At 37.5% G+C, this 20,310-nt stretch overlaps 1 protein-coding gene across 1 annotated transcript; it reads left to right on the top strand.

Annotated features, from left to right (window-relative positions):
• The first annotated feature begins 1,352 nt into the window (after positions 1-1,352).
• On the top strand, positions 1,353-19,946 carry kappaB-Ras (NFKB inhibitor interacting Ras like 1). The gene is made up of 4 exons (XM_083113523.1): positions 1,353-1,493; positions 7,943-8,083; positions 9,988-10,227; positions 19,343-19,946. Exons 2-4 carry the CDS (start codon positions 7,985-7,987, stop codon positions 19,577-19,579), a joined length of 576 nt encoding a protein of 191 aa, XP_082969649.1. The 5' UTR covers positions 1,353-1,493; positions 7,943-7,984; the 3' UTR covers positions 19,580-19,946.
• The last annotated feature ends 364 nt before the right edge of the window (positions 19,947-20,310 follow it).

Raw genomic sequence — 20,310 nt, 5'->3', positions numbered from 1 at the left:
GAATTATAAGTCCACTTTGGCCAAGTATTCATAAAGAATGAACGTCAAAAGCAGGAAAAAAATGGCAAAATGAGGACTAACTACTAATGAGTGTATATATAACCCCACACTTACCCTACTCCTGCATCAGTTTTAGCAGGTGAATAATTCAATAACTGTAAAATTTTATAAAAACCAGGGAACTGATTTCTGTGCAATATCAAGGGGTCCCGGGTTCGATACCCGGTGGAGGCACAAGTGATTCGGATACCACTTCAAATTATAGGTCCAGTCCCGATTAGCCTTACTATGCATAAAGTGGACTTATAACAACAAATCAATCAATTCCTGTGCAATACATATCTTCATGATGTTAAAATCAGTGTTGTTCTGTATTACCTTTGTGAATTGTGGTATGTAGGCTCGAAAAATTTAATTACTTTCCACATTTTTACATTCAGTAGCATTTAGCACATATTTTAGTCTTTTTTATTTTTATTTTACATTTGGGGGGCTATTCACTGGATGTTTACATTTCTGTGATTCCTTGGCGCGGGCGGGAACTTCACTTCCGGTTTTCAATACAATAACATGGAGTTCAAGGGTGTAAAGGCGACAATCATTGTGTCATATGATAAAAATACAGGGTGTGTGTTTGAGTAGACAATGTTAAAAATTATAATTTTACTGTTGTAAAATTGAAGTATTTCAATGCTTATAATTTATGTTAGAAGTCTTAATACGAAACTGCTGGTGGCAGATCAACATTCTCTCGGAAATACTACTATTTTTCCATAAATCTTCATCCAAAGGATCCAGGAAATTGCCAATTATTTCTAGGTACGTTTGTTTCTCTATAACACTTAAAAATTTCAAGTAATCCATTTTATTTCCGATCTTTTATGAGAAAATATGCTCGGTGGCGATCTGTATTCCACTTGTTTACATTGAAGAATTGGCCAAACCGGAAGTTCTTTTCCCGCCATCGATAATCGAATTGTCTGATCGATTATTTTTTGTTTACTCAGAAATAACCCCCAAAATTTACAGTGCCGTAATCTATTTCTAACTTCTTTTTTTCAACGTTCATTTCCCTTCATGTGGAATTGCTCATTAATAATAAGAAGGTTCAATTTTTGCGTGCACAAATTTCTAAGCAAATTGCCCATCTTCATTTCCTTCTTTTCTTTCTGTTACACCCTACGGTCATTTTTAAGGAATTGAATTCTGCTGATGCTGGTAAAGAGATAATCAGTTATTATTTTGTATTTTCTTTTAAAATTTGAAACTTGTATTGAGTAAATTGAATATATATGATGATGGACAATTTGCTTAACAATATATGTACATCCCAATTTACAATGACAGCTGACAGTAGTATGTCTGTGCAGCTGACAACTTCAACTTTATGAATGGAGCAGTAATATAAGAGTTATTTTTTAGTAGAAACATGAAGTAGAACAGCTGAGAAGAGTTGAGTTGGTAGTGTACTAAGGAACTGTGAAATTCTGGTAGTAAGTATTAAATATATATATATATTATTAATACATATATTGAAAATAATAAACACAATTGACGTAATTACATGATAGTCAGTGTGTGTGTGGCAATTCTTTAGATTTGTCGTGTATTTGTTGATAATCCTCATTTCGGGGTAAATATGTAGTATCGCCCGAACGGAGTTCGGTACTATTATAGAATGGGGGTGACACCTATAAATCATATATTTAGCACTTTTTTACATTGATAACGTACTATTTTGGAATGCGGAACATTTCCTAAGGTGAAATAATGCATTTCTAACTAAGATAATGTATATTTCTTACATTTACGAGTACCATTTCTTGTTTGATCATTTAAGCTTTCTGACCCAGAATTCCTTTTTCTTTCCTGAGAAATATTTCCAACACGCAGAGGCGATTGATGCCATTTCTTTGATATTTGCCTGCGTTCGATGACGTAACCCCGTGTCAGTGTTTCCAAACACGCTTTTTTGTTTCTGAAATCGAAAACCATCTGTTCAACACGTAGTGGCTGTTTATGTCGTAAACCCTTCTTAATTTTTTTTTAAACTGTTTGCCTAACCTAACCTTACCTTATTGTGCATGGTTCGTGGAGGTAATCATGCAAGAATCATGGAAAGATGTAAGAAAAATCGTAATAGTATGTAATTTTCGGTCATTAAGTTTTGAAACACTGCTTGCTCGCTGCAAATCGACAAAACACAAGCACGATGCTCGATAATCCTTGACGAGTGCACGCCATATTGTCTGTTACACAAGTGAAACAAGGAGGGTACTATTATCGTATGAGGGAAACACCTATGAATCATATATTACAGACTTCTTTACATTGCTAACGTGCCCGACCCTGTGGCCGAGTGGTTAGCACATCGCGCTGCGACGCCAAGGGTCCCAGGTTCGAATCCCGGTCGGGCTTGGTTGTTTGTGAATCTCCATTCATCAATTTCATCATTTCATTACTCATCCCCATCTTCGCAAATTAGCCAAGAGGCACAAAACGCGAAGTAAAATAAAATAACTCAACATTGCTAACGTGTCATTTTCGAATGTGGAACATTTCCTAAAATGAAATAATGCATATCAATGTCTATTTCTTAGATTTACGAGTACTTACTGTTACTTGTTGTTTCGAATCTGTAAAACATTATGGCCGTGATAGCGTACTGGTTTAGGGGGCGTTCTGAGAGTGTTTTGTCGATTTATGCAGTGTTGCAACCTCATTCACCGGAAAATACCTACTTTCGTGCCCGGATTTGAAATTATGCTAATACGTCGCAAACCATTGACGTTAGCCTCACAAACCATTGACGTTAGCCCCAAAAACCATTCAAGTTAGCCCCAAAAACCATTCACGTTAGCCCCAAAAACCATTTTCCGTAAGGTTAGGTTAAGGTAGGTTAGGCAAGCATAGTTAAAAAAAAAAAAAAATACTCGACACGTCATGTTCTAGTGAAAACACGGCGAGGCTGAAACACTGGCTACGGGGTTGCATCATCTTAACACACGGAACATTGCACTCTCGTGTAGAAAGCAAATGGCGGGAGCCGAAACAGCATGTCGGACAGAGATTTTTGCAGAAAACAACACGCATTCACATTAAAATGGATCAAAACTACATTCAGGAACTTCCACAACGCTAAAGAAAATGATTTCCGTAAGTACTTTCTCCTGTAAATTTGAAGGATTCCGTTTCCCTCATACGATAATGTTACCACAAGGAGGACAAATAATGACTCGTAATATGAAAAGTTGACACTATTTTATGGAAAAAGGCATAACATCACCTTAAAGAATCTTCCGCAGTGCAGAATAGGTAAGTATCAATGCTAAAATTAATGAAATAAACCAGTGAGAGGTGTTCGGGCGACACTACATAATTAATCATTTTGGTACACTCTTGTGCTTACAACAACAAAGCACTGGTTACTGGCCTTGGATCCTTGAAAATTTCCCTTTTTTCTTTTTAAAGTGACATATTCCGATGCTTTACATAACATGCAATTTATTTCAAGATGCGGAAACCTCAAATAACCGAGATATTTTGGTACCTTTGTGAATGAAATCCCTCGTACACCAGGCGACCGGGATTTTTCAATCCCTGCATTATTCTAAAGCCCTAATTAACATTTCTATAAATATTGAAAAAAAAAATGGTTAAACATTCTGAGCCATTACCTTTACTTTCAAGCCCATTTCCAGTATCCTAAATGTGTTCTTCATCCTTGTTTACAATAAGTAAAAATCATTGCACAACTTGAACTTTACCCTGCCAAACTCCTAACAGTATGAAAACTTACAAAATAGATGTCAAATACTAACAGGATCTAACATAACAAATAACAAACCAACTCTATTTATGGCTGCAGGAATACAAGCTTTCCATTTGTCTCTATCCTGAGCAAGATCTATCCATTCTTTTCCATCCCTACCGATTTCCTTTAGGTCTATCTTAACTTTATCTCCCCATATTCGTCTTGGCTTTCCTACTAATCTCTTACTATCAGGTTTCCCAACAAGAATCCTGTAAACTTCTTTTCTCTCTCCTTCGTGCCATATAACCTGCCCACCTAAGCCTTGTTGATTTAATTATTCTAATAATATCTGAAGATAAATACAAATTATGTAACCTCCTCATCCCTTTTAGGGGCAAATATTTTCCTGAGGATTTTATTTTCAAATACTCTTAATTTATGTTCAACCCAATATGACTAGAGATCATCATAATACCTTTTGTCAAATCAAATAACAATGTTTACATAAATTGAATGTATTATGTCAATGTGGCATATATATTTCTCGAGCTTTCATGCCCAAGTAGTTTACATGATCATCAGTAGATGTTCTCAGCATACAGACTACTATCGTTGAGGGCTGAAAGTTTCGCGTAAACAGCACGAGATGTCTCCCGAGCGAATCAGTTGATGGAGCGAGAACAAAGAGATTAGTGGGAATTAGTTCAATAGATGCCTGATGTAGCATTGAAAGTGCAGATGCTAATTTTGCAGGTTTGCCGGAACTTTTGCATCGCCCGAAGAATAAATGATTATTCAGTCTGACGGGTATTTGAAGTATTAAGTATCGGCTACAAAGAATCGAGGAACCAGGTCTTCGTCACCAAGTTCTCAAGAGAAAAGGTGAACCTGGGATTCTGGTTGCCATGCAAAGTAACTGGCCAGGAAGGTAAGAGTTTTGCTTCTGAAATATCGGTGCCGAATTGCACCCTGAAGAAACGCAGTAAGTTGAAATTTCATTACCACTATTTGATACGGAATTTTGAGTGAACTTGGTGCAATCTAGTTGTTGCTTGCAGACATGGCAAGAAAGAATAATAGAAAAGAACAAAATGGGCGATGCCGCCATCTTTAATAAAAGGTGATTTTCGAGTGTTCTTATCAAAATAACAAGAACTGCCGTGTGTTACGAAGGTGCACATTGCTCAAAACGAGTTATAAGATACATATGGGTTGTTTTAGTGAAGAAATAATTTACATTTTTGAATAAAGGTTGCTTCTGCGCATTTGAATGTTTGTGTGACGCAGAGTCTTGTATGCTTTGATTTTGCAACCTAACGTAAACGAGTGAATTTGTTGCTTCACAATATCACTTGTGCAGATTGAAAATCTAACAGGTTTTCTTGGGGTTCATAAAGTAAATAGGACTGGATATGTAAATAACCCCTGGAGGCATTTATTAATGTATATTTGAACATAAAAGTGATCTGTGGTTTGCCTAAGCATTTGTGAATTGTTTGCATGCATCATCTCAATAGCATTGAGAGAGAAATTTTACACTAACTATTGCTTCACCATTTGCATAACCTACAAGGGGCAGTTTCACTAAATTTGTAAAAATTGCAGTTTTGGGAATTTCTCTGGATTACTTTTAAATATCCTAACTTTGGGAAGTGGGAGAAAAGTTCTCGCCCCATTCAATCGCATCTTTTTTTTTGGGATAAACAGGGTGTTCTCAAAATTGTGGGTCATCATTGAAATTATAAAGTCCACCTAAAATATCCGAGGGAGAATATAGTCTAATAGAAAGTTAGCATGTCCCTTTAGAACTGTAACCATCCAGCTTGTGCTCCTAGAGCTACTGAGGAAGACGTGCAAGAAACAAAGAAAGAGAGGAAACCTTGATGTTTGTTTGGTTTGGGAAGGAAGGAGTTTGGATTAGGGGTTTCTTGTAACTTTTGGGGTCTTTGAGGTTTATCTCACCTCCGGGGTGTAGTTCTACCAACGAATAACAGATCAATTCTAAAAACATAAACATCATAAAGAAATGTACATTCTTTTTGCTTCAAAAGCAAGGGCCAGTTGGTTATAAAATGTAACTGGCAACACAGGTTGGATTATGCTTGTTCAGAAGCTGCAAGTAGTCCAGTGGGGACATAGCAGCCATATATTCACCAGTCTGTTGCTGTTTACCATAGTATTAAACTGCTGGCTGCGAGAATAAACAGTCGTGACAGTTGTGAAGTATTATTCAACAGTAACAAGTGAAGAAAAAGTGGTACCAGTTTCATACATCGGAGACACATTAAAATCGGATATTTTGTGTTTCGCATGGTTCGTACTTACCAATTCTGTATTGCGGAACATAGTTCAAGGTGCCATTATGCTTTTTACATGAAAACAAACAAAATTTTTCACATAGAGAGTATTTTTTTATTCCTATTTTCACTTCCGTAACACACAACTTGACTACTGTGGTGGGTATGCAGTGTTTGCAACCTTCTTCACCAAAATGTACCTACTACCGTGTTCATCACGTGTGCAAATTGTACATTATGCATGGGTAGCTGACGGATAGCCCCACGAACCATTTCTGATAAGGTTATGTTTTGTTAGGTTAGGCTAGCATAGTTAAAAAAAAGAGGTTGGAAACACTGACAGGGGGTTACGTCATTAAACGTATGCAGCATCCGGTTCACGTAGCGAAAGCAATGGCACTTGTGTGTCAGTGAGATATTTCTCTTGAAAAATACATGATTTCCTGGTCAAATAGATTCCACAATGAAAGAAAATACCTCGATGAAAGTTGGAAACCTTAGAGAAACTCATTTCCGTAAGTAGTTTCTTCTGTAAAAATGAAGAAATGTATGTATATATATATATACGGAACTGTTACCGAAAAACGTGCAGCAATGATGTGAGTTTATGAAAGGCTGTCCAAATATTTTGATGAAAAGAGGGTGGGTAGGCTTAGTGTTCAGATTGATAAACTTTCTGAGCATGTGAATGCAAAAATGTGAGAAAATTGTTGCTTCACAATTAGTGCTCTTCCCATGGAATTCCCAGAAAAACTACGATCAATATTGTTCTGATTTGTTATGACATGTTCGGCTATTGCAAACTGTCTGCATGAAAATAACTGCTGACTGAACTCCCAGATGGCGGAATTTTATGCAGATATTACACACAAGCTTGTAACTACATAGAAAATGAAGTGAATATATGTGTCTTTGTAACACTTTTGTAATTTTTTATAACCAATTGGTCTTACTTTTGAAATGTACCTTGTAGTTGCTAGTGTGAAATGTATCAAGTGACAAATGAAATACATAACCAACACTATACTGAACGCAACTCCAACTGGAAGCTGATCTTGAAGGCTATTTCTGGCACTTTCTGTCCCCCAAACTTTTTTGGGGGCGTGTGGTCCGATGGGTGTCAACAAAATCGGTTGCGAAGTAAAAGCTGAAGGCATCACATTGCTCTCCCGAAGCAACGTTGCCAAGCGTACTTCTGTTTTTGCCAGTTGTCTTTGTATGACTGTGTCTGCCTGCATTCGTACCTGTGGGTGGTCCTTCCGAAAACTTAATCGTTCAGGACCATGTGTGCAGTTGTACCATTAACCACCACTGATTTCTGGTGATGACAATACTGTTGCCCGAGAAGACTCTTTCTCGCCTTACGGTACGTTTGGCAACACATGGTGTACCAGCGAAAATGCGCGATCAACTGATCGCTGAATTGCTGTTTCCCAGATGCCAGTTGTAGTTGCGTTTAGTATAAGCACGTACAAGGTGTTGCCTAAATTTGAAATCCACTTCTATATTTTTTTTATAATTCAAGTTCACTTATGAAAATTCTATTTCTTTTAAATAACAAGCACAGTATATGTTTTTTCATGTTTGTATCTTTTGTATCATGTGCATCATTAAATCAGAATAGGCTAGTAAACATGCCATTATACATTTTGGCACTGTTGCTAGCTGGATTTTAACACCTGCACCGAAATGGTAGACTCGGCCATGTGTTAGGAATTTTTGTGTGATAGATTCCATGTCATCACAAACTTAGAAAAGATAACAACTCTACAATCTTCATTTTATCATGATCTGAATTTAACTGTAGGTTGTAAGTGCACAAACATTGCATTTAGATTAATGTGTTTATGGCATTCTAAGGAATGATTCTAAAGGTTGTTTCTTTTTTCAGATGCCCACAAGTTCAAGATTTTGCTAATAAAGCTGTGTGAACATGGGGAAGACTGCGAAAGTGGTAGTGTGTGGCATGAGAGGTGTTGGGAAAACTTCTGTTCTGGAACAACTAATATATGGAGGAGTATCGCAGAGCACAGTGAGTATAAGTTGGCATTTTTGTTGAGAGGCCTCCCCGATGGCACAGTGGTAGCGTCGTTGCCTTGTAATCAAGATGATCCCAGGTCCCAAGTTCAATACCCGGTGGAGGCACATAGTGATTTCGATCCCACTTTAAACTGTAGGTCAAGTCCCGATTAGCCTTACTGTGCACAAAGTGGACTTAAAACACCAACTCAAACAAACAATCAATTTTTATTGAGTTGCTTTGAGTTCATTATTTTCACAAATACAATGGGTGTGTTAAAAATGTGGTATCTTGCAGATACCCAGTTTTGATATGGGCATATCCATGAATGAGCAATCATTTGTAGCATAAAAAGAAAAAGCTAAATCTATGGACCAAAGAAAATAATATTTATAACTATCTGTATCCTATATTTTTACCCTATGTTACAAAATAATATGAATCTGGACATATTTCCAATTTTTTTTATTTAGTTAAAATATTCATCTCAGTTTGTAATAAGTTTTAAAAATATTTATAGAGTAAAACCTTCCTTATCATGTTTTGTTGTCAGTTCGAACATTCTTTATTTCATTAGATCATCTGTTTCTTCATTTTTAGTTATTTTATATCACCTTTTTGCCTCTTGGGTTAATTGCGAAAACGAGGATGAATGATGGACTAATCAAATGGATGATTAGACAAACACAGTAATACATCCACGATGTTCACAAGGTTTGAACCTCCTATCTCTGACCACTCAATTCTGGAGGTCGAAAAATAACTCCGGGCGATAACAAGAATTCTTGGGTTACCAGTCAGCATAAGTAGGCACTTATCTCCAATATTTTGAGCAAATACATTGCTCTTATCATCAGGCATCGAAACATTGGATGCAGACTTAACCTGGATGGTAACGTGAGAACTCTTGTTTGGATTTGGATTACTTTGAAACCTTTTGGCTTAATTCCAAACGGCTTGGGTCGACTTCCGTGGTGAAGTGGTTAGCTGAGTGCATTGCAGTTCTAGGGTCCCAGCTTCAAATCTTGGCCTGGGCATGGATGTTCTATGCGAGTCTCTCTTCATCAATTTCATCATATAATCACTCGTCCTCATCTTTGCAATTAGCCAATAATGGGAGAAAAGCAAAGTAAAATAAACTACATCAATCAATCCAAATGGCTTGGTCATTTCAATTTTTATTTGCATATCAAGGAGACATTGTTTTCTACAAATAGGGAAGTCACATTTGATCTTTGATATATTGATTATTACCTGTAGGTAGAGTAGAGAATGTATATTAAGTACTTGAGGAAAAGAGGCCATTATTTTCAATTTACCATGAAGTAATATACTACAATAAATGGTAATTGTTATTTATCACTATCTTCTTTGCAATCAGTTGTGGGTTTTTGGTAGATTGTTATCTGGAGTAATATTTTACTAAATTTTGCCGTAATGTATTATTTACACTACAATTGTTGTGTATTTTTAGAAAAATAATTGTTGAACTTGTGAATGATGAAACAAACAAGCTAATAGTGACCTTCTTACACACACATATTTATGTACATTGATTGCCCTAACAGTCTGATCTGAAAAACCTGGAATTTTGTAATTTTGTTTTTACGGAATTATTGACACCCTTGACCCTTCCTGAAGCACGCAAGCATGTAGTCTACTTTCAATCTCAACACTGAATTCCCCAGGTTCAAATCCCAGGGTGGGCATGGGTATTCTTGAGAGCATTTCTTCATACATTTCATATCATTACTCATCCTGATGTCGCGATTAGCCAAAATTGGCAAACCGATGATAAATAACAAACATACACGTACAAAATTATTTTGAATGTAAGGAGTTTGATTAGAATTGGTAGCCTGTGTTGTACAATCTTTATTTTATAACTTGTATTTTTCTATCTTGTTTTCTTGTAGGAAATCCATCCCACAATTGAAGACATATATGTTGCTCATGTAGAAACTGAACGAGGAACAAGGGAGAAGGTGCGTTTTTATGATACTGCTGGTTTGGATCCTAACAATCCCGAACTTCCTCGCCACTATCTTGTTTTGGCAGATGGATATGTCCTAGTGTATGACACTGATTGCCCTGAATCTTTCAACTTTGTTATAACCTTAAAGAAGGATATAGATAAAAACAGGGACAAGAAAGAGGTAAGTGTAGTTGGTTTGGTGTAGAGTAGTGTGGTTCAAGCTTATTTATACTGCGTTCAATTTCTGGTTGTTTATGTCATACTTGTGGATCAAAACCTTTTCTCTCCTTATCTAGATCTTTTCAAGAGAGAGGTCACAGGTTCAGGTTGAAATCAACTTTTTGCCTCCATAAGAACTTTGTGAGCCACCCACTTTTTTTTATTTTTGCGATGGAAAATATTATTGTGATGTTTAATGAGAAAGCAGTACCAGCTTTAAACTAGAGCTGACCTGATACCACTTAAAATCTTAACAACCTAAAGTAGCTCAGTATATTTTAAACTTTAATATGTGAGTTTTACGTTGTAGTTATACCAGGGGCAGACAAAATTAAAAATTATTCAGGCCCTTTTTTCTCAGAAGGCAGCATTTTTTTTTCATTTTACGAGCTAAGGAAGCCATGAATCCAATTAAGATAAGGCTACACATTTTGAAATGTGATCTTAAAACATTTAATTTATTAATTAATGTAAGATTGGATTAAAAGTAATGGATTCTTGCACCAGAGTGGCCTTTTTGAAGAAGGCTCAACAGGCACGAGCATGAATAACTGTGCAATACATTCTAATATGTCGCCAACTCTACCATATCAATGCAAATCTTAAAATTCAGCTAGCAACAGTGAAAATTATAGTGGTATGTTTATTAATCTGATTTAATGATAACACAGAAGACACTTAAAAAAACCTCATATTATAGTCGTTTTTTTAAAAAAAGGTAATGGAAATTTCCATAAGCGATCTCAAAATATTAAAATATATATTTTCAGGCAGCTTGGTGACTGGGTTCCCTGTATTTTGCATAATTTGCAGGATATTTATACTCTGCTAAAGTGTCGTGTGGAATTTTTGTAAACTCCGGCAGACACCCAATCCCCAGAAAGTATCAGCCAATATCAATGACTAAATTCCGTCCAAGGTAATGGCCGAATCCCACTTTAAACATGAGATATCCAGCAAAATACATTACATGTCCTTATGGAGTCAACAGTATATCTGGAACTACTTCACTCTTTTCCTTGTATGCCATATCTTTTGAAATGTGACTACCAAACTCTAGTACCTTCAGATAGTTGTTGATTGAACAGAAGGTGCAAATATGCATCCTTTACACTGGTTTGAAAGACAGACATTAGAATCACCAGGATGCATGTGTTACTATATTGATATAAAGAGCATACCCCCTTTAGAGAAATGGATGTCTTTCATGTTTTTTGTACAGGTGTTGATAATGATCTGCATTGCGTTTCAACAATCATTCTGTCTCGCCTCACTTGGAATTTTTCTGCACCTTTGGTTGACTTTTCTCTAACTGCCCTCACATAAGCAGAAACACCAATGGTCGAATACCAGCAGTGGTTTTTTAGAGCTTCGATTGCAGTACTCAAATTTTAATGTTGTTTTTTTTTATGCGAATGGGTACAAAACACCCGAATCAGTTGGTTGTGCTTTCGTTGTTGATTCCCAAAGTTGGAGTTATTCTTTACATCCTTCTTGTTCCATCTTCCAGGCAAAACTCCTTGCAATATTATAGGTATTGGGCTTTGCTGACGTTCATACTTTGCAGAAAGTCCTTATTGTAACAGGTTCAGTTAGCATCCTCCAAAGTCTGGAATCTCTGTCTTTCAGCCATCCTGTAGTGCAGTGCATCCTTTGCTGGCTTGTGTCTGTGTTTGCTAGAGTTGAAGTTTGCTTCTGTTGGGTCCCTAGTCATGTGGGCATCCAGGTGAACGAAACGGCCAATTCTACCTCCAAGTTGCGCTCCCTTCTTGAAGAGTGGGACAAGGTAACAGAGTACAAGCTTCACAGTATCAAGCACACCATTGGTGCATGCCGTTCATCATATTCTCTCTCCCGTCGAGTGGAGGTAATTTTAACTCTACTTCGTATCGGACACATCGTCATTTGCTACAATGGCGGCACCTTCCACTGTGCGGTGCCTGTAATGCTGATTTAAGTATTTGGCACATGCTTCTTGAATGTGCCAATTTTATTTTCCTTAATATTACCACCTGCTGGTGAAAATTTGAACTATTTTTTCGTCTGCATTTGATTCCCCTTGGTCTCCGTAGCCTTTATACCAAGTTTTACTACAATCTGATGCTTTGAAAGGGCTACAGAGTGCTCTGAGTAGGGGAACTTTAATTATAACCACCTGGTATAATACAAGGGCTAGTCAAAGAAAAAGAAGACTGAGAACGATTTTTTTATATCACACAGTGAACATGCAGCGGTGAAACAAATTTGCACGAGAAGAATGTGTCTCGTAGAATCAGCACATGCATTTGGCAACACTGCACAAACAAAACACGATTGGTCAGAAGTTGCATACGGAAAATGGAGTTTGTTTGTTAGGAGCAGTACGCAGCTTTGAAATTGTACGTCCGTCTGCAGAAATCTGCCACGGAAGCATATGAAATGTCGCAGCAGGCATACAGCGAAGATGCCCTTCCACAATCAATTGCATTTCGGTGGTTCAAACAGTTTAAGGAGGGCCGTGTTTTGAAGACCCTGGCTGAACACATCTGTCGAAAATGCCCTGAGCTGCATCCATCTGGTTGGTGCCTACACCAGGATAATGCATGCTCTCACGTTTCCAATGTTGTTGCCCAATATCTGGCTTGACAAAGCATTGAATGTGTCCTGCACCCTCCATACATCCTGGATCTTGCTCCATGTGACTTCTTTTTTGTTCCTCGTCTGAAATCTGAGCTGTGGGTCAAGCGTTTCGACACATCAAAGGCCATTCTGAAGAAGGCGGAGGCGGTTCTGAAGACGATGTCAAAATATGGGTTCCAGCACGTCTTCCAGGACTGGCAGACACATTGGGTCAAGTGTATACAACTCGATGGGAACTACTTCGAAAAATACTATATCAACCTGTACCTAATGTATTTCGTAAGTAAAAAATTCGTTCTCATTCTTTTTTGACAAGCCCTCGTATATAAATTGCTAATTGGATTTATTCAATACTGTTACTTAAAAGTCTATTAGTTGTTGCTTCTTTATACATAATTAGATGTTTTCCAGTATCCATTGAGGAAGGTATCAGTGGTTACAATAACTCTATAACTAAAATTTCTCCCAAACTTTTAAAGCTTTTTCTTGAACAAAGTATGTAAAAGTTAATGATAAAATAGTATATGCATTTCAGTACACTAACTGTCCGAAATGTTAATAAAAAAAAAAATGGTGTTATAATAATAATGATAATTCAGAATTAATTTGGTTTATTTATATTACTTCACAATAGCTATTATTGTATAATAATTATCTTGTTATTTTTCTATACTATCAATTACCTGACCCCCTTACCCTGAACATAATTATATGGCTGTGTCATGGCAGGTGATGCTAATCCATCTATCTGTGTCAGCTATTAGTATTCCTGAAGATTGTGCAGAAACAAAGACAAAATTTAGTGAACTGATAGATTTATCAACTAATAGCTAAGTGCATCATATTAGGCACATCCAGAAAGTAAATTTCCCCTGGGGTCGTGACCAAAAAGGAAACATTATTTCTATTTCATTCAATGATTTATTGCCACAGATACAGCACTTGTCCAGTTGCTTGTCAACATAATTTCCGCCGGAATTCAGGCACTTGTCATAGCATGGGACCAACTTCTGTATACCTGCATCATAGAAGTCTGCCGCCTGGGCGCCGAACCACTGTGTGACAGCTGTCTGAACCTCTTCGTCGCTGTGAAAATGTTGACCGGACAGGAACTTTTTCAGGTGCAAGAACAGGTGGTAATCACTGGGAGCAAGATCCGGGCTGTACGATGGATGATCGAACACCTCCCAACTGAACCTGTCCAGATGGGCTGCAGTGCACCTAGCCATATGCATTTTCCTTTGTGTTTGGGCATCAGTTGTTTCGGCACCCACCGGGCACACAATTTCTGGAACAAGAGGCATTTGGTAACGATGTCGTGCAACAACAACCGAGAAATCTGCTTGGTTCAATACCCGCTGGAGGCACATAGTGGTTCGGATCCCACTTTAAACTGTAGGTCCAGTCCCAATTACCCTTACTGTGCATAAAGTGGACTTAAAACACCAATTCAACCAACCAACCGAGAAATCTGCGGGAAATGGCTGCTGAGTTCCGTGATCGTGACGCAATGATCCTCCAATGTGCACTGCCGCACCTGCTCCACAAGCTCGGCCAATGGCCGCCCACTCCGCTCGTCATCATGCACATTTAGCTGGCCTTCAGTAAATGTCCTGCACCAACGACGCACCATCTGCTTACTCATGACGTCTGGCCATACACCTGGCACAACTGACGATGAATTTCAATCGGCTGTATGTTTTGTGCATTCAAGAACTTGATCACCGAACGAACCTCGCACATGGCAGACATTCATTAGCCAGGGCATTTGCCTCTCACGCATGCGCAAAACCTGTTTCAATATGCCTGCCACCTGTGGGCGAGGTGGCTTACTTTCTGGATGCACCTAATAGATTATACTGATCGGACTATGTGTCTGGCGATGAGAAACATATGTACCCATTCTGGTAGTAAGTTTAATAAAATGTAAGCATAAAATTCACAAACTCAGGGTGTCTACCAGTCAAGAATGTCAAGAAAAAGTCAAGAAATCAACAGGTAGGTCAAGATAAAGTCAAGAAATTATGGTTGTGGTCCAGAATTTTTGCTGCTTTTTAGTGTGTAGTGAATTTACATCATTATATACCTGTACTGGGATTTTATAAAATTTAATATTTTGAAATCTAAAATTATATTGAATTGTGGTTAAGATTTGTTCACTTAGTTTCTTGAGAATTACGTTCTTGTGTGCATGAAAGTTTTATAAAAATATGAAAGTAATGTGGCCATTCCCCATCCAGGATGAAATTTGAAGCATTAATTTTTACATTCATTAATAATTAAAGCAAATCTAAATCTCTTGTTAAAGTACAGCTTCAGTTTTCATCTAAACCGGCCTTATGGTAGGATTTTTTAAAAATAAAATATATATATATTTCTTAATTTCCAACTATATCTAAGGATTAAATAAATGTTGAGAAAGAAGGAAAAAGTCAAGAAAAAGGATAAATTGCCAAGAAAAGGTCATGAAAAAGTCAAGAATTTTTTTATTTTGGTAGACACCCTGCAGACTTCGAGTTTCGGAACTTTTAGAATGCCCTATAGGAATATGGCCCACCGGAAAACCCACCTCTATTCCCTAGCAAATAAAATGCCTTCTGATTTCAGTAGTGCACTGACATACCATTGCTCAAGTCAACTTCATTCTCTCTCTTTTTATTAAGCGATTACCTTTTCTAAAGAATGCCATTTACACTTGAAATTCGTACTTACCAGATTGAGTCAAAAGTTTGTTCATTTTTTCACGTTGGAAACAGTGGAGCCAGAGAAAATGCCTGGAAAGCCAAGCAAACACCTCGCCGTGGGCACATGGCGTGCACGCCATCTTGTACGTACATTCATACAGGCACAACACATTTCAACAAGACAGAGTGCAATTGGGTCATTCCATGCCAAATCAACAAAGTCCACAACCCGACCATCTCAGAATTTTCTGAAACTTTATTATCTGGTAGTCTTCATGAAGATATGAAATCCTGAGAAATTGTATCTTCCTGTGTGGCTTAGTTATGGAGTTTTGGGGGCTCGAAAATACAAAAAAAATTCTATTTTTAGTCTGTGCCCGAGACTTTCATGGATAATTGCTCTAACCCTAATTAACGTAGAGAGCTGGTTGTAGTCTTGTTTGAAAGGACATGAAATAAGCTTTCCAACGATGTTTCACATCACTATATTTAGAATAAAATATTTTCAAGGTCATCCACTTTGACCTTTGGACCTTGAACTATTTAAGATGCATATCTGTGATTTCCTTGGAACTGAAATATATTGTTAACACAAGGTTACACTATAACATAACCGAATTTGAAGTTGGGATGATTATGGGATAATTAAAGAAAAACAATTTAATTAGTAAGTGTATTTTTTCAGCGGGTCATTTCTAGTGGTATTTTGCAACACTGTTGTTATTTACATTTAAGAATAATAGGAGTATCTACAGTAGTGAAAAATGGACAAGAATGTTTGTTTCCTGAGAAATAACTTACATGCACCATAGTTCACAGGTTGTTCTTCAGTATTCATTCATTCAGTCTTTGCATGCCAAGCTGGCTTTCGTCCGTTGTTGAAGTGTACGTTCTTCTTGAAGCAGTGGAAGGGTCCACTTTTGTTAGAATATTGCACGTTGGGACCCAACAAATGTCCAGTTGGACCAAATGGGGACATAAAAATGATCCTGATGGTCCATGAGGTTGAAGAAAGTTAATTTGTAAATCACCAATGTCTTCAGACACTTTCTGAACACACACTAGCCACCAGTTGTTATTATATACACAAGTAAAATATCCAGTAATATCTGTAAATTCTAAGGCATTTGAACATATTATGAAACAATGTTCTATAAATTCATCACATGCAGAATAACGTTTCATACATATGACATCTTTTGTAAAAGGAAGTACTGCATGAACCTTTTGGATTCCTGGAATGGAATTAACTTTAGCAAATCGGTCACACAACATAGAAAAATCATACTCATGGTAGGCAACATTGATGAAGTTTTTTGCGATTCTTGTAGTGTGCTGCTGCTCCATCAGAAAAGTAAAATAACTTGGCCAGGTTGTCAGAAAAAAAATTATCCTTAAAATAGATAAGAAGTACTTTCTGGAGTAAGTGAACTAATGCTTTATCATGCTATCTGATATGACAACCAAATTTTCAGTTATGACTGTCAAAGTATTGGGATTTCCATAATAAATAGTGAATGGATGTATTGTTGTTACTTGACCATTATTCCAGTGAAAACCTAGTGAGGCATCTTGCAACACACAGGAGTAATTTTCTGCAAAATCACAAAGTACAATGTAGTATCAAGAACTCTTCCTTTTAAATGCTTGAGAAATTAGCTTGTTGGCATGAAAGAATTTCCGATCAGGTGCACATTTTTTCGACTAGAATTTCTATGAATTCTGCAGGCTTCATTGATGTTTCAAGTGTTGATCTGTCTGTTTGTTCCTGCTTCGGTGTTAATTTCCAAGTGATACTTATTAATTTCAAAATATTGAGTGTCTAGGTTTCAACGGATCTCAAAATCTTAGGCTTTCTAATCTGGATGATGCCATGATTCTGGTGAGCAAGGTATCTTACTTAAAAAAAGCCAGCTCCAATTAAATAGTGTCACACTAAACACACTATCTATTCAACATTCTACCACACTTGTTTCAAACATGACTCCTGCACACATTCTTCACTTTCTAGTTGCAGAAGTATTGCACATTAGCAATAGTGCAGTGTTGCAAACTCCCACTAGAAATGACCGGCTGAAAAACTACACTTATACTAATTAAATTGTTATGCTTTAATTATCCCATAATCGTCCCAACTTCAAATTTGGTTATGTTATAGTGTAACCTTGTGTTAACAATATATTTCAGTTCCAAGGAAATCGCAGATATGCATCTTCAAAAGTTGGTCCAAAGGTCAAAGTGGATGACCTTGAAAATATTTTATTCTAGATATGGTGATGTGATACACCGTGGAAAGCTTATTTCATGTCCTTTCAAACAAGATTACAACCAGCTCTCTATGTCAATTATGGTAAGAGCAATTATCCATGAAAGTCTCGGGTTCAGACTAAAAATCGACATTTTTTTTGTATTTTCGAGCCCCAAAACTTCATAACTACGCCACATAGGAAGCTACAATTTCTCAGGATTTCATATCTTCATGAGGACTACCAAATAGTAGAGTTTCAGAAAATTCTGAGATGGTCGGGTCAGAAATGACACTTTTTTTTTTGTTGATTTGGCACGGAATGACCCAATTACGGCCATGGGTATCTTGTTATCTCTTGGAAAAAAGGGGTGAAAGTTGCAAGTGCTGCTAGGGAAATTTGTGTGGTGGAACGTGAGGGCACCGTGAACATTAGGACAGCACAGAAATGGTTAAAGCATTTCTCATCTGGGGGCATGGGTGTATAAGACAAGCCCCGATGTGGGAGACCGGGGGCCATAGATGCAGATGCCCTGCTACAGCACATGACAACCGATGCAAGCGTCAGTACATGGCAACTGGCACGACAAGTTGGATCGTCCCAAAGCACCATGCTTCGCTCTCTTCACCAAATGGATTTTGTCTCTCGATGGCCTCGAGTTGACACCACAACAGGCTGAATGACTAGTCTCCATCTATGAACAATTGCTTCAAAATCCACAGGACGACAGGTTTATGCATCGAATTGTCACAGGTGACGAAAAGTAGACCTTCCTATAATATTCTGCCAGTGGCAAGCAGTGGGTGTGGCCACGGCCAGAAGCAATGCCACTTGCTCAAAGGGAATGGTTTGAATATGGTGGAATATCGTTGGTCCAGTGTTCTGAAACTCGTATCAGATGGTCGTGCTGTCGACAAAAACCTTACGCTGTACAACTGCAGTGAGTTCATGATGGTATGCTTCAGAAGTACCCAACATTGATGCGTCGAAAGAGAGCCTTGTTGCAGATCGATAACGCCCCATGCCACCAGTCACAAATTTTTGCACAGAAACTGTAGGACTTGAAGGAAATTGAAGTATTGCCTCATTTCCCATACAGCCCTGATCTTGTGCCATCAGATGACCATTTGTTTCACTCTCTTGCACATTTCCTGCAAGGACGACAGTTTGACACATTGGATGCTATGGAAACAGGGGTGCGTAAGTTTTTGACCTCGAAACCAGCCGAATGGTATCAGTCTTGGGATCGTGGCTCTCACGGAACGTTGGCAGAAGACCATGCAAAAGAATGGCTTAGACTTCGCCAAATTAGTCCGATGTCACACTTTGTGTCTCCAGTCTCAATCACCATGTGCAAACATGAACGAACTTTTGACACCCTGGTAACTGTATTCTGTATCAGTAGTTTAGCTTAGCTCTGCTTTGCTTATGTTGGCCATGTTAATTTTGTTTTTGTTAAGAACTTTGATAAAAGAATGAACCCTTATGATAGCTATGAACTATGATACCTATGCACATTGTTTTGCAGGTGACAATAATTGTACTGGGCAATAAAATGTATGCCAGAGAAGAAAATAAAGTCGACAACACACAGGTCGCAAACTGGGCAGCTCGGGAGCGAGTGAAGCAATACGAAGTGAATGCAATGGACAGAATGACTCTTTACAAGCCGTTTGTGTATTTGGCAACAAAGCTTAACCCTGCTCCCAACAAGAGCTCGTTCCCCCAGCTTAGCATGGTCAGAAAAGCTAAGGATGCTGGGTAATTGATCCACCATTGTTGAATTACATGTGCGTAATAATACAATCACATTCCTAGGTAGCACGTGGATGAAAGGCTTTCTAATTTGTCTAGGTTACACCTGGTAATCTATGGATTGCGCTTAAAGCATCATGCATTTATTCTCAATATTTAATTTATATTTTAACATACCTAAGTTATGCATTTTTTTAGAATCTTTGACATGCTGGTGTTAAGTAAGAACTTATTTCCTCAAACATATCAGATGTTTGTCTAGATGCATTTGTAGTTTTACCATATGTAACTTTTATATATTTGTACCGTATTGGTTTGTGTTTTTTATATATTTTATCATACAATTTAAAGTTGAAAATAAATTGATAACAGTTTCATTTTTCTTTTTCTTAGGTGTTTACTAACACCACAAGTGCATTGCCTTAATGTTTGCAACTTTTCTTAGTGTGAGGTAAATAGGTACATAGTAACTTTCTAACGACATGTGCTTATGTGCTAATGTTAAATCAATATGCCATAAGCTTAATGTTCTTTTAACAGTAATACCAAATGATCACCAAGAGCACTGAACGCACACTTGATTGAAGAAAGGGTGTGCATTTTATAAAAAAAACATTCAAAATTTATTTTAATTTTGTTAAATACTGGTCTAAATCCAGATACAGAGATCACTTGTAGAATAGAAATAGCAGGAAATATGTAAAACACAAGTTCCACACCATGGTTATGCAGTCTAAAGCA

Source organism: Lepisma saccharinum, chromosome 27, assembly GCF_977018435.1.
Source record: "Lepisma saccharinum chromosome 27, izLepSacc3.1, whole genome shotgun sequence".
Classification (NCBI taxonomy): domain Eukaryota; kingdom Metazoa; phylum Arthropoda; class Insecta; order Zygentoma; family Lepismatidae; genus Lepisma; species Lepisma saccharinum.
This window is presented reverse-complemented; position numbering and strand designations above follow the sequence as displayed.